This window comes from Ylistrum balloti, unplaced genomic scaffold, assembly GCF_031769215.1.
Source record: "Ylistrum balloti isolate Yb309-2 unplaced genomic scaffold, AGI_CSIRO_Ybal_v1 Utg371054, whole genome shotgun sequence".
Lineage (NCBI taxonomy): Eukaryota > Metazoa > Mollusca > Bivalvia > Pectinida > Pectinidae > Ylistrum > Ylistrum balloti.
In genome coordinates this window covers 224,894-239,250 of record NW_026782583.1, presented here as the reverse complement: position 1 = coordinate 239,250, position 14,357 = coordinate 224,894, and the positions used below count along the sequence as shown (strand labels likewise).

The following is a 14,357-nucleotide window of genomic DNA, read 5'->3' as shown; positions in this document are numbered from 1 at the left end:
CACACACACACACACACACCGCCAAGGGTCGCACCACGGACCTCGCGCCTTCACCCGAACTTCCGTACTGAAGTCAAACGCCTCGCTGATTCAGCTACCGCAGTTTCCATGTATTTCCGAAGACTGACAGTAACTGACTTATTCATCAAACTATACATAGCGTACTTTATCCCTAGTGGACGAAATTAATATGTGTTTATATAAAAACTTACACTACCAATCCATGCATTGAACAGACAAAAAGAACGACATAAATGCATCGAAAAAATCTTGTGGCGTTCTAATTTGAACGCGACAGTACCGTACCGTCGTCGGCATCCCTAGATTGCTATAACTTGACGTCAACTATCTAATGCGGTTGGTGATTTTTTTTTATAAGACGTCACAACTGAAAAAACTCAACATCATTGATTTTCGTGTCGCAGATGTCTTGTGAATTAACTCTAATACTGTGAACACTGTATTTTCAGAGTTAAGCTCTATTCAGTGTCGAAAGGATTCAGTATATCATGGTTATTACCTGAGGTGTGAGAGGAATTACCTGCTTTTGGTGATGTAGTAGAGAGTGGTAAAGGGGGGAGGGGGTGTGGGGGCGGAAGGGGCGATCAAGATGGACACTTTATAAACAGGTTTGCTTTAAAAAAAACAACAACAGTGAACTAACTTTAAACCTCAAAACGTCTCCTGAATAACCCATAGTATTGGTGTATGACTAATAGCATACATGTACGATAGATAGCTATAGTTAATGATCGAACGTGAAAAGCATTTCTTTTGAACAACGATGTATTCTCTAGTCTGTCTGCTGGAGTAACGCCATTTTAGAATTATTGGAATGATTCACCAACCACAGAATGACAGAGATGACACCGCCAACAAGTGGTGCAAGTCAGCATAACTGATCTCTGTTTGAACTAATAAAGTAAACATTATTTATTTCAGTCAACATTGCTTAAAATCTATTCATGTACTGATCACATGCACTCCGTCTGACCGTACCAGGAATTTCCGTTGTTGTTTTGTTCATAATATTGTCTTTCTTATATCAATGCATGTCGTTATAGCCATTTTTGATAGCATTATGCCCACTTTAGGTTGGATGTTTTTTTTTCTTTCGTTTTCCGATTTTCTTATTAAAGATAATGCGATTAAACATGATTGATGAATTTTTAAATGAAATGTTTGTTACGTTCGAGTGTGGTCTCTTTTTTTTTAATAAAAGCTGTGCTCTTTGGAATCAATTTTTCCTAATTTGGTGTTCGTAACTTTGTGCTAAAGTGATCTAAATCAAGTACATTTATAAATGTTTGAACTTGTTTACGTCCTACTTTTTATTACCAGTCCCATTGAACTTAAGTTTTAGATTCATTTTCATTTTTTTCATGTGGCTATGTAATGAAGGGTTACGTATTAAGTAAAAGTTCCATTGTGTTGTTTCCCTTTTCAACACTATTTATATCTTTGTTATCCTGGCGTTTCTTGTTTTTGTCGGGGTTTTTGTTGGGGTTTTTTTTTGGTTTTTTTTTTTTTTTGGGGGGGGGGGGGGGGGGGGGGTTGTTGTTGTTGTTGTTTTTTGTGTGTTTTTTTTTTGTGTGTGTGTTTTTTGTGGGGTTTTTTTTGTGTGTGTTTTTTGTGGTTTTTTTTTTATTAATATTTCTTGTTTTTATTTCATCTTTATTTTGGCTATTTTTTCATATTGTTATTTTAACACTGTACCAAATTGAGATTACGTTTCACTCATGATTACCCATTTTGTCATTTTTTTCTTGTAAGCTTGTTTATGCAATTTAATTTCATAGAATTTTCTCCTTGTTTGGAAAAATTATTGCCCTCTGAAACAAGAAATCTTAGGAGGGGTAGTAAGAACAAGGACTGGTGGACAAATGTGAGACAATGACAAGGGCTAACCTGGTCTCAGACCAACAGAGCGAAAAATCCTTATATGGATCATTTGTTTGGTTTACTGCCCTGTTAACAGCTAACAATTGGTGTAAAGTATTTTACTATAGGACAAAAACATGACATGTATTTGGTTTTACAAAATAACAAACAAATATATTTCCCATATAAAATCTAAATTTATTTTTATCAAATGTGTAGATCGTGGAGTAAATGGTAAGGTTACATAATGAAGTTACAATTTGTTTTCTTGGTAGAAATGAAGCATAAATTCTGTACATGCTTTTTAAGAAGAGACATCAACCCAACATATAAAGTGAAATTATAACATGCTAAAGACTTGAAATGATCATGATACAAATTAAAAGCTTATCTTTAGAAAAACACATACATTAAACCACCAAAACAGCATCAATATACACCATTCAGGATTGAGAATCAAACCTAATGAAAATACAATAACAGCATGATGGTCTTAAAGACGTGTCAAACATGGCACATATATAAAAACACATTACAGTCCAAAGGGAGACAACTGCAGTTGTACATAAATTTCAAGGCATCTTCACATGTTAGTTAAAATACAACAAATATCTGTAGGTTTACATAAAATATATACAGTTTTACACATATATCTATACCATATGTAAATATAGGTAAGATATTTAACAAGTCCAAATCAGTGTCTCTCTGGAGACAACCTTGATTATACAATGGATATATATGAATCTGAGATCTTATTTTTTTTTTAACTTAATCAAGGATGTTTGAAACTTCAGTGAGAAACCTCCTTTTCAATGTCATCCATGAAGACTTTGGCAATCTTTAATTGTATAATTAGTTCTATGTACATTTGGATGTCAGGAGCTACACATCACACAAAATCATCTCATTATGACATTAAATCATCAATTTATGGAACACCATGGTGTGTATACCTGAGGTACACATTATCAACTTTACATTTCTTGTCTAGCAATAATTAAATCTATAAAGTATACTTGGTGGCAGTGATGAGGTCAACAATTTGACCCCTTGGTTTTTAACAACAAATTTATTTCCGTAAAATGCATCAAAACGTGATCTGTACAGAACTCGGAACAATTTATACAAACAATGACTTGAGCAAATGTTATATATGTGTCCACAGACTTGGTATATTCTATTTCATGTAAATAACATTTTTACAAATAAACAGGCAGTGATTCATTAACTATTTCCAGTACACTCCAGTAATGTCCAGATTCTGAACTGAACAACACTGGAGAGTGATTTTTATACATATATATATCTTTATATCCACTTTACAAGTGTGGATCTGAACAGCATAACAAACAAACAATAAGTTCAAAATATTTCCTATTTGCCATTTCATGGCAGGGATCTAATATAGTCTACCTCACTAAATTGTTAACAATTTACCAGTTAAACACCTCACAGCATCTTTTAGCCCAGTCACTGTGTAAATTTCTGAAACCCTCATTTGAATAAAAACAGAAAATAAATAAAACCAAACACTTACATGTAAAGTTTTGCATTTTGTATATCCAGTATCTATAATTGGTTTTAAAAAGAAAGAGTCAAAAAATGAAAGGAAAAACAGAGAGTGTATAAATACAGTGTGTTATGCATCGGTATACATTATGATAGTGTTTGCACGACTAATGTAGGACATTTCAGTGACCATTTTATGATACAGTTCAAATGATAAAGAAAGTACTCATCATATTCAAAATGATCAGCACAAGTCTACAACTAAGAGTGTGCATTGGAAATATCTATATTAGATATGCATTGCATCTATGACCCCGCTCCTCACTATTTTAATCTGATTCACTTAAGAGTATCAAGATGGATCAATTTCTTTCACCAAGTTGTTGAACAGATTGCTCTCTCTATTGCTAAATCAATCTTTTACATACTTACCTACTTCAATTCGATTGTCACATCTTTGCTTAAAGAGAAGAAAAATTAGCCTGTTGATTTGAATATCATCCAAAACATGTGACACATATCAGTGAACTTTTACTTTAATGGTCATATGTCAGATGAAGGTAACTGAGAATTGGCAGTTAAACTTGACATCTCAGGTTTGAATCAGTCATTCTATATGAAATACTACTAACATCATAGATTTGGCAACCTTAAGAAAATACCTAAGTGTATTATTATATTGATATCATACACGATAAATGCTATTTGTATATATTTACATCAGTATCCGTAGATTAATAATCTCATCTAAAAACCCATTTCTGAGTTACTTATATTTAATTAGAAGAGAAACCAAAGACCTTTAGATGCTACTGCAAAACCAAAATACATCCCCTTTACTTCAAGCTTTTTTTTTGAAACTATAAAAATTTGAACCATTACAAAAAACAAGAGGCCCAATGGACCTGTATTACTCACTGGTATTCAATGTTCATTAAAAATAGAATTAGTATCTATCACAAATACATTAACACATACACCATTTACATTCAAATAGGCATATCCAATCCATTTCCACAACAAACTGCTTTTAATTCTTAACTCTATACAGTCATAGTTATGAGCAGGATTATAGGTAATCTAGATTTATTTTTTTGTCAAAATTTGTCAGACTTGGACCAAAAACATCCTGCTTCTCAGACTTTTGGTTTACCAGAAGTTATTTTTACTGATTTTGACAATTTGACCCATGTGACCTTGAAAATAGTTAAAGGTCATTTCTTTCTTGCAAACTTAGATGGGCTTCATCCCAGAGACCTATCAGCCAAGTATGCTTTTGGGTTTTTTAGTTAGTCTGAAGAAGCTCTTTTATGGTTTTAAGAAATTTCACCCTTGTGACCTTGAATAAGGGTCAAGATCAATTCTTTTGTAAAATTGTCAGGATTCATTTTAGGAACCTAGCAACCAATGCTTCTATGCCTTTTGGTTAGTCAGAAGCAGTTGTTTAGAAGTTTTAACAAATTCAACCACTGTGACCTTGAATAAAGGTCAAGGTCATTTCTTTTTGAAGATATTGTCCAGATTTATTCAAGCAACCCACCAGCCAAATACCATGACATATGGTCTGTTGGATATTGAGAAGGAGTCATTTAAATGGAAAAGTTGATGCCAGATGGACAGACAACTGACGAGGGAAGGACAATGGACACTGCTCCATGGAATAAGCTCACATGGCCTTGAAGAAAACTTATATTCAGAAGTACTTGAAGGTTAATTGTAGTTGCCTAACAGATCAGATTAGGGAATGGTCAGATTAGAAATTTTCGGAGAAAGTCTCTCCACAGATTTAAGTTATCACAGTTGAGTTGTGTGTAGAATCTTTGTGTGCTGCATAGTATGAGGCCAGTGGCACAGAGTTACCATTAGAAGCCATAGGCTTTGGGAAAGTGAATTAATGATTCCGCTTCTGAAATATGGAAAATATTAGCTTACTACTGGTATAAAAATCAATTTATTATCATTCTAACAATAATACACCAGACATTACAGAAATCTTAAATAAAGCAACAAGCAAAATAAAGAATGACTCTCAATGGACCATGCATATCATATCACCATGCATTATACACAGAGTATAAACCATGGGAAACTGCAATACAGCCATTTATGAAACTATGGTTTATTTTCTGCATGAATCTCTTAATATTGTCTTTCTGTACTTGAATGAATCTTTTACATATTTTGGAATCCCTCCTAACATGTAGGAAACCCCTAAACCTGTTGAAATCTCCCATACATAATTGAATCTCCCCATTCTGATGGAATCTCCCCATACTGCTAGCAATAACCCTGTACAGGGACAACTCTTCCAATACTGATAGGAATTTCCCCATACTGCTAGCTGTATCCCCATACAGAGATGAACCTTCCCATACTGATAGGAATCTCCCCATACTGCTAGCTGTATCCCCACACAGAGAAGAACCTTCCCATACTGATAGGAATTTCCCCATACTGCTAGCTGTATCCCCATACAGAGACGAACCTTCCTATACTGATAGGAATCTCCCCATACTGCTAGCAATAACCCTGTACAGGGACAACTCTTCCCATACTGATAGGAATTTCCCCATCCTGCTAGCAATATCCCAGTACAGAGACAAATCTCCCCATTCTGATGGAATCTCCCCATCCTGCTAGCAATATCCCAGTACAGAGACAAATCTCCCCATACTGATAGTAATCTCCACAGTACAGAGACAAATCTTCCCACAGTGATATGAGTCTCCCCATCCTGCTAGCAATATCCCAGTACAGAGACAAATCTCCCCATTCTGATAGGAATCTCCCCATATAGAGACAAATCTCCTCATACTGCTATTAATATCCTTGTACAGAGACAAATCTCCCCATTCTGATAGCAATATCCCAATACAGAGAAAAATCTTCCCACAGTGATAGGAATCTCCCCATACTGATAGGAATCTCCCCATACAGAGAAAAATCTTCCAATACTGAGAGGAATCTCCCCATTCAGAGACAAATCTCCCCATACTGATAGGAATCTCCCCATACAGAGACAAATCTTCCCATACTGATAGGAATCTCCCCATACAGAGACAAATCTTCCAATACTGAGAGGAATCTCCCCATTCAGAGACAAACCTCCCCATACTGATAGGAATCTCCCCATACTGTTTGTAATATCCCTATACTGAAAGAAACCTCCGCAATCTGATAGGAATCTCCCCACACTGCTATTAATATCCCTGTACAGAGAAAAATCTTCCCATACTGATAGCAGAGCTCTCACACCCCATTTTGGGACTGGGGCTCGGGGCCCTTTGAATTGGGAAAAATAATGGTGTTTTCCTTAGAATTGGAAAAACTTGGGGTCTAAATTGGGAAAAAAAGATACTATTTTGCTTTGGGAATGGGGCCAAATATCTGCCCCAAATCTGGCAGATCGAGAGCCCTGGATAGGAATCTCCCCATACTGCTAGCTGTATCCCCATACAGAGACAAATCTTCCCATACAGATAGGAATCTTCACATACTGCTAGCTGTATCCCCATACAGAGACAAATCTTCCCATACAGATAGGAATCTCCCCATACTGCTTGCAATATCCCTACACTGATAGAAACCTCCCCAATCCGATAGGAATCTCCCCATACTGAGAGAAATATCTCAATACCTGTTTGTATCAGATAGAGGACCTACCTTTTAAATCCAGTAAATTTTCTAATACAAGGCCATAGAACTGGTCTGGTCTGGTATCTGTTGATGTTCCCTGAGAATTTATTCTGTATGTCCTGAAACAGAAGAAAGAAATTTCTTGTGATCTTTTGATCAGGAATACATATCCTTGTTCACCATTTGTCTTAATCACTTAATATTATCTCTATATAAGAACAAAACAATACCATCAAGAGGGTAGAGAAAGTACTTTCCCCCAGTGAAATTACATTATGTATATGACAAAATGCACTGCAAGTGAACTCATGCTTGTAGTTAGATGTCCTAGTCACTAGCAGTGTTACAGGAGGAGATAGAACCTGGACAAACTTTTTCTTTGATGAAGGTCGATGTCAAAGTCAAAATGCTGACCCACATTTGTCATAAGACACAATTGTCTTATCAAAGAAAATCCATAACCCAATTATGAAGATCCATTGACTAGAAGTGAGGGAGATGTTAGCTAGGAAAACCTTTTCATTTGATGTAAGTCAAAGGTCAAAATGCAGGTCGAAGTGACTTAGTTGTATTACATGTCAGACTTCTTCACCAAGATGAACTAATACCCTAGGTACAAAGTTCATGTGACAAGTTGTATAGAGGGTAGAACCTGGACAAACTTTTTATTTGATGTAAGTCGAAGGTCAAAATGAAGGTCAGAGTGACCTACTTTTGATACAAAACACACCTCCTCACCATATCCATATTTTGCAGCCAGTATTTTACCAGGGTTACATACTCCCAGTCATACCAGTTACAGTCACACAAAGTATATAGAATTCCTAAGTCCCTACATCATCAAAAATGAAACAAAATCTTTTGATTTTAACATCAGAGCAAGAGTTCAAACACAGGACCTCAGACTTACCAATCTTATGCATTAAAGAGAAGACCTACTCCTAACAGCAGAATTTTCAGATAATTTTACCTACCAAAGTTACATGGGATATCTGCATCAAGATATTATGAAAAAATACTGAAGGAAAAAATAGATATCTGTGGAGTACTTTTTACAGCAAACATGCATACTGAGTATTGCTAAAGCAACAAGGGCTTTCAGAGACCGGTAATGCTCACCGAATGAGACAAAATTTATGAAAATTGTATGTAAAATAACAGGGCAATAAGAGAGTTATGATTCTTGTGCACTGCTCTCCTTCTCGTTGAGATCTATCAATCTATGAAGTTTCATGTTGATACCTCATATAGTTTAAGAGTAATGCTCCAGACAAAATTTTAGTGTGAAAAATAACAAAGGGCAATAACTCCTTAATTGTGCAAATAGAGTTATGGTTCTTGTGCACTGCACGTCTTCTTGTTGAGATCTAACTACCCATGAAGTTTTATGTTGATACCTCTTATAGTTTTTGTGTTATGCTCCGGACAAAATTATGATGGACTGACAAATGGCTGACAAAGTGGCAACTATATGCTCTCCCTTCTGGGAGCACAATAAAAGTTCATGTCCCTTTCTGGCCCATTCATATCCCTTGATGAGAATCCCTCAAGGAATGAAGCCACCAGAGCTCTGATAATGATTTTCTAAAAATAGTAACAATGACCTTGACTTAAACTAAACATTCCTGTAACTCAAAATTGTAAATTATAAAAATCATATAACCATATAGAATTAATAAGTGATTAATAAAGAATTACTGACTCACTGAACTGGTCATCTTCATCAAAGAATACCTTTTATCACCAATACGAACTCTTGTGAGTCAAAAAGGAGGCATCACAATGTACTTTAAGCAATAAGCAGCTTTGACCTCAAAATTTTTTGTTATCATCTGACACCTACATAATACTGTGTATATTAGTTGAGTTTGATTTCTGTGATAACTTTTAGAAATAATAGTATTGTTGGTGGGATAGACAAAAGGACTGATATCACTATCATTATAATTTGAATAAAAATGTGAAAAAAATAAGCCCATACAGAGACTTTGAATAAATTGTCCGGTCAAAAATAAACCTAAACCGGGACTTTGAACAATAATGTCCAGTTATGAATAAGCCAATCTTGAGACTTTGAATAAGATCTGAACAACAATGTCCAGTTACAAATAAGCCAACCACAAGTCTTTGAATAAGAAAATCAATAACAAAGTTCAGTCATAGATAAGACATCCAGGAGACTTCGAAGAGGAGATAATATGCAAGCCCAGCCCCAGAAGGCATACTGCAGGGTATTTATTGTATAAATCAATGTAATTTTACACTCACCATCCTATGTGTTGACCACAATGAGGACATGTAATTATCCACCAGCTGTAGTTAGGAAACCATGTGTCATCACTGTATTTCTGTATAACAAAGCAAAACAATAGCCATCATTTTAAGTGGTATTAAAGGTAAAATTTCACATCATTCAGATATGAAAAAAAAATAACGAGGCAATGCAAAACAGAATGGCCCTTGGAGAAAAATGTGTAATTTGTTTTTTTATTTTTTTTTTCATTTTTGAAAGACTTTATATGGTAAATTTGATGACATAAAATCACATTTACATGCTCTAACATTCACTGACGACGACAACGACGACGACACCGACGACGACGCCGCCACCACCACCACCACCACCACCACCACCATCATCATCATCATCATCATCACCGCCACCACCACCACCACCACCATCATCATCATCATCACCACCACCACCACCACCACCACCATCATCATCATCATCATCATCACCACCACCACCACCACCACCACCATCATCATCATCATCATCATCCATAACAAAATCATTGTCCATACATCATCATTTATCAACAAAACCAAATTTTAAACTACATGATGTCAATTAAATGATTGTCCTCCCCTTGAATATCTTTAAAGTTTGAGAATTATGCTTCACTCATGTACTCACTGTCACACATCGACACATCCCTCGTCCCTATAATGCTACGTAAAGCAGTATGTAGTGATGTTGTGTGTAAGAAACCATTGCTGAGAAAACTATACATGTATGAACGCACTTTTTTGATGTTGGTTTTTAAAGGTGTACACTGACTTGTCTGGGTTAAACAAAGCTAAATGCCAAGGTCAATTAATAGCTAACAAGGCACAAATAATAAGTTTTGAACTGCATGTACATACAAATTCCAAGGATCATAACTCTGACTCATAGTCAACCTGAACCAAATATAACTTTTTTTATCTGCACTTTTGATTATGCAACCACAGAGAAAATCTCAGTAAAAAAGTATCTCCATCCATCATACCCAAGATCAGCCAAAATCAAATTAACACAGAATAAAGCCATTACAGAGTGATGGCCAGGACCAAGTGCTGGTGATTTCATGGCATCAGTATCAAAATGAAATGTTGGCTACGGTTTAGATTACAGTATGTTAAAAATATCTTAACATCGTATCTCAACATGTCTACAAAGTTTTGCTATTTTGTGACTTACACTTTTGGTGAACAAGTATTCACAAGAAAACATGACATTATATATTTCCCTCTTCTGACTTTCCTGTTAGACTGGAAGGAAATTAAAGTATCCAGATATACATTCTTCCTTCAGACTTACTTGTACATCTTCTAAAACATCTGCTTTGCCTGCTGTTATAATTTCGAAATTCATACCTGAAAAACAAGCACACTGAGAATTGCCACAGCATTAAATGTTCCCTAACAGCCTCCACAAACTATTACCTCCACTGTAATGATTTATAAATATGGTGATATTTAGTGTTCATTTGAAAAAAAAGAAAGCATACAATTAATGCCATTAGATAATGATTTTCCAACACTAATAGCAGTGACCTTGACCTTACGACTCAAAGATATTTCTATACTTAATAGGTGTGTGAAATTTCATGAGAATCACTGAAGGAATAAAGCTACTAGAGTCCTATCAAACTTTGACCGACACAGGGTCAGATGCTCGGACAGACAGACAGATAAGGAGTAAAACTATAGCCCCCCCATCTCCCTTGCCGCTAAAACATGAGGCCCATTGGGCCTGTATTGCTCACCTGACCTTGATTAGCTGAAATTGCTTCATCAAAACTAAAAGAATTCTAAATATCCAAGCACACCACACACATATATATTTCCCATTGTGCCCCAACCCTCGGTCCTAGTGGGGTCAGCAAAACCATATATGCCTCAGACCAAATATTGAGACAGAATCCTCATTTTCCTACAGAAGGATTTTAAATAGAGGGATTTTGAAGAATTTGTTCTATTTCCCATATAAATGGTCCTGCCCCCTCCTGCTCAATGGCATAGAGACCCACCACTTATACAAAATTGATTCCTCTTCATTCAAGAATGCTTCAGACCATATTTGAGCAAAAAGCAAAAACGGTATGATCCTTCAGTCCAGATGAGCTAAAAATGATTATAAATTAGCTTTCTAAATGATGTCTTACATTTTTTTATATAAGAAGTTAAAATGACAGTAATTTCTATCAGCAGGCCTTTGTATCATATCATTATTTACAGGTGATTGTTAAAATCAATCAGAAAATTATCTTTCATGATTTCAATTTGCTGTGATGCCTGAAACTTTATTTATCTATTTACACAGGGTTTACATCTGTTATTATGGCATTTCAGCAGACTACATCACCACATCATCCAAAGCTACCCAAACAATGGAGGACATAAGCCTGAAAAAGTTCTAATAGAAAAAAAAATCTGGGTTATAATTCAAAACTGAAAGTGAATTTTTTCCACTTATAACATATGTAATACTAACAGTTTACACTTCAATAAATTATATAAAAAAAAAAAACAAGAAAATACCAAAATGTCAAAATTATCCTAATCCAATCTCAAATTTAATAAAACTAGGGCAAAATATGAACAAAAGAAAGATTTACACAGAGACTCCTGAAAATGTACAAGGAGAATATGACCTGGTGCTCTATCTTACCATGTGGATTTCTAAACCTTTGAATAAGAATTCCTGGAACACCTCCAAGAGTAGAATTTCTTTGTCTGAGTGACAACTTGCTTGGAATGTTGATCAAATGTGTAGCTCGAACAACTTCATGTCCACACTTCCGACACAGCAGGAAATCTGAATGTGAAATAAGTAGAGATAAACGTTGGTTTGTTTTTACAGAAATTGGACCGAAGGAATAGGCAGAGCAACCTGGCTTTGCTTGGCTATAATTTTTCATCAAACAAAAGGACACAACATACAACATATTTATTTTCCCATTTCACCCCAACCCTCTGTCCCAAAGGAGTCAGTTGAATCATTTGTGCTTCAGAAGAAATTGATAAAGGTTAACTATGTGTGTCTCATTAAACTGTCATCCTAAAGTAATAATTCTAATCAGGTTTGAACTTTTTCCGATGAAAAATAAACAAATGATATTCAAAAATGTGATTTTCCTATATAAACTATAGTAAACTTTGCTCCTCCCCTGGGGGAAATACAAGACCTTGGGGTCATGAAATTTACAATTTTGGGTAAAGCATCTGAAGGCCTTTCAATCCATGAGGAGTACTTGATTCCACTAAACCTGGAATTTGAGAGGAAGATTTCTGAAATTTCAGTCAAGTTGACCCATTTTTGGCCCTGCCTTCAGGCCCCTTGGGGTTGAGGACCATTTAATTTAGAATTTTGGTGCGCCTATAGCCATGGAAGGTTTTTGTGAAATTTCATTGAAATTGCTTCGTAAGTTTTCCAGCAGAAGTTGAAAATTTTAAAAGTTTACGATGCACATTGCATGATGCAGAACAAAAGGAGATTACAATGAGTCAGCCCGAGACTTTGTTTCAGGTGACCTAAAAAGACAATAGTCCTAGATAGTCTTTTAGAATTCATTATATTTTGAATTATGTCTTACATCTGGTCAAAATATCTCAGGAGTATATTAAAAGTTATTTCTAATTTTTTTTATTTTTTGGTTATCTCAAAAATAAGAAAGCATGTTTGCTATTCAGGTAAAAAACAGAATAATATGTTAAACATATATTGATGCTCTTATTGGAAAAAGAATGAAGCAACATATGTACTGATTTTTTTTTTGCCTTTAAAATTACTTTTTGAAAATCAACCTTTCAAAAACTCATCACCAATTAAATTTTAGAAATTTTGGCCATCACAACATTATGCATCCTTAATAAAAAATTATGTATTTTTTTTAACATAGACTTATCACTTACCATATTCTACCTATCAAGAGTCCAGGGGCTTTACAAATATTTTTTTTAATCGGATAAGACCATAATAACACTATTTTATGACCAGATCAGATTCGTTCACAACAAATATAACCCCATTCTTCATCTTGATTGTGAAGGGCGCTTATAAGAATATAGGCACTGAATGGGTCGAACATGGTTATAGCACAGATTATAAAGGATCAGGGAAACTTCAACATTTTGAACCTGAATCACAGCTGCTTTATATTGATACAACACTATGCCTATATACAGATAGAGCAAGTGATATTTGAATTCTTGACGTTTTTTCTTTTTTCTTCTTTTTCCTGTTTGTTGGAAGTAAGGAAACAAGTGTATGACTATGGTTATTCATATTCGCAAATAAGGAAAAAACACATCAAAGTCCTGAGTTGCATTACAGATTGCAACTGAAGTATATCGACCACAGGTACTTGCTTTGTCTAGCAATATACTACAATAGACTAAAATATTTAGTTCATGAGTGCGTTGACAGATAATACTATTATTTGTGTTTCAACCAAGTAGATCTATTTCCATTTCAACAATGAATCTACCTCGTTATTTGTATTCATACTTTTTAACGGAAACAGAAAAAAAATAATGTCGCAGCTTGGAGGCTACAAAATGTTTTTCAGTCAACACTTATGATACGCATGTTACTGGTTTGCACCACAGGCAACTGTGGTTTGCACGGCAAGGTGTCAACTGGTTATCGTGTAATTCCTTGATATATTTAGATCATTACATGTAAATTGTGATCATGACAATTCTGACTGTTTATACCTGTTATCTCATCGGCAACTGAAGCAACATTTTCTAAGCTGAAATATACAATCATCAACGTAAAAATAAAGTTTAAAACGTTTGAAGCCGACAACGAGCACCTGTTACTGGAGGCTGCCATTTTGTATAAATGCATTGTGGGATTTGCTTACATTCTCTGAGTTTGACAGTTGTCACGTGGGCAACCGCATTTAGGGCGATATAAACAATTGCTGTTCCATTTACTATCAATACCCCCTTAGCAGTATACATTTACTGGCATATTTCTAGATTGATTGTGGAAAAGCAAGTAAGTTACATGATCATCATGTTTAATTTATAAATTATTTCAGTGGATAGTA

General features: G+C 35.1%; 1 protein-coding gene across 1 annotated transcript; it reads right to left on the bottom strand.

Annotated features, from left to right (window-relative positions):
* Positions 1–2,058: 2,058 nt before the first annotated feature.
* Positions 2,059–14,137, bottom strand: LOC132560381 (uncharacterized). Its single transcript, XM_060225049.1, has 6 exons — positions 14,017–14,137; positions 11,969–12,115; positions 10,616–10,671; positions 9,298–9,377; positions 7,057–7,148; positions 2,059–5,299 (listed from the first exon to the last, which is right to left on the bottom strand). The coding sequence occupies exons 1-6, from the start codon at positions 14,135–14,137 to the stop codon at positions 5,256–5,258; spliced, it is 540 nt and encodes a 179-aa protein (XP_060081032.1). The 3' UTR covers positions 2,059–5,255.
* Positions 14,138–14,357: the final 220 nt, after the last annotated feature.

What these genes read in the sequence shown, in the direction of transcription:
- LOC132560381 (XM_060225049.1), bottom strand. Translation starts at nt 14,137, where the DNA reads ATGGCAGCCTCCAGTAACAGGTGCTCGTTGTCGGCTTCAAACGTTTTA. An exon ending in AGTTGCCGATGAGATAACAG is followed by an intron (nt 12,116 to 14,016) that starts GTATAAACAGTC and finishes TTTCACATTCAG; the next exon opens with ATTTCCTGCTGTGTCGGAAG. An exon ending in AAGGTTTAGAAATCCACATG is followed by an intron (nt 10,672 to 11,968) that starts GTAAGATAGAGC and finishes CTTGTTTTTCAG; the next exon opens with GTATGAATTTCGAAATTATA.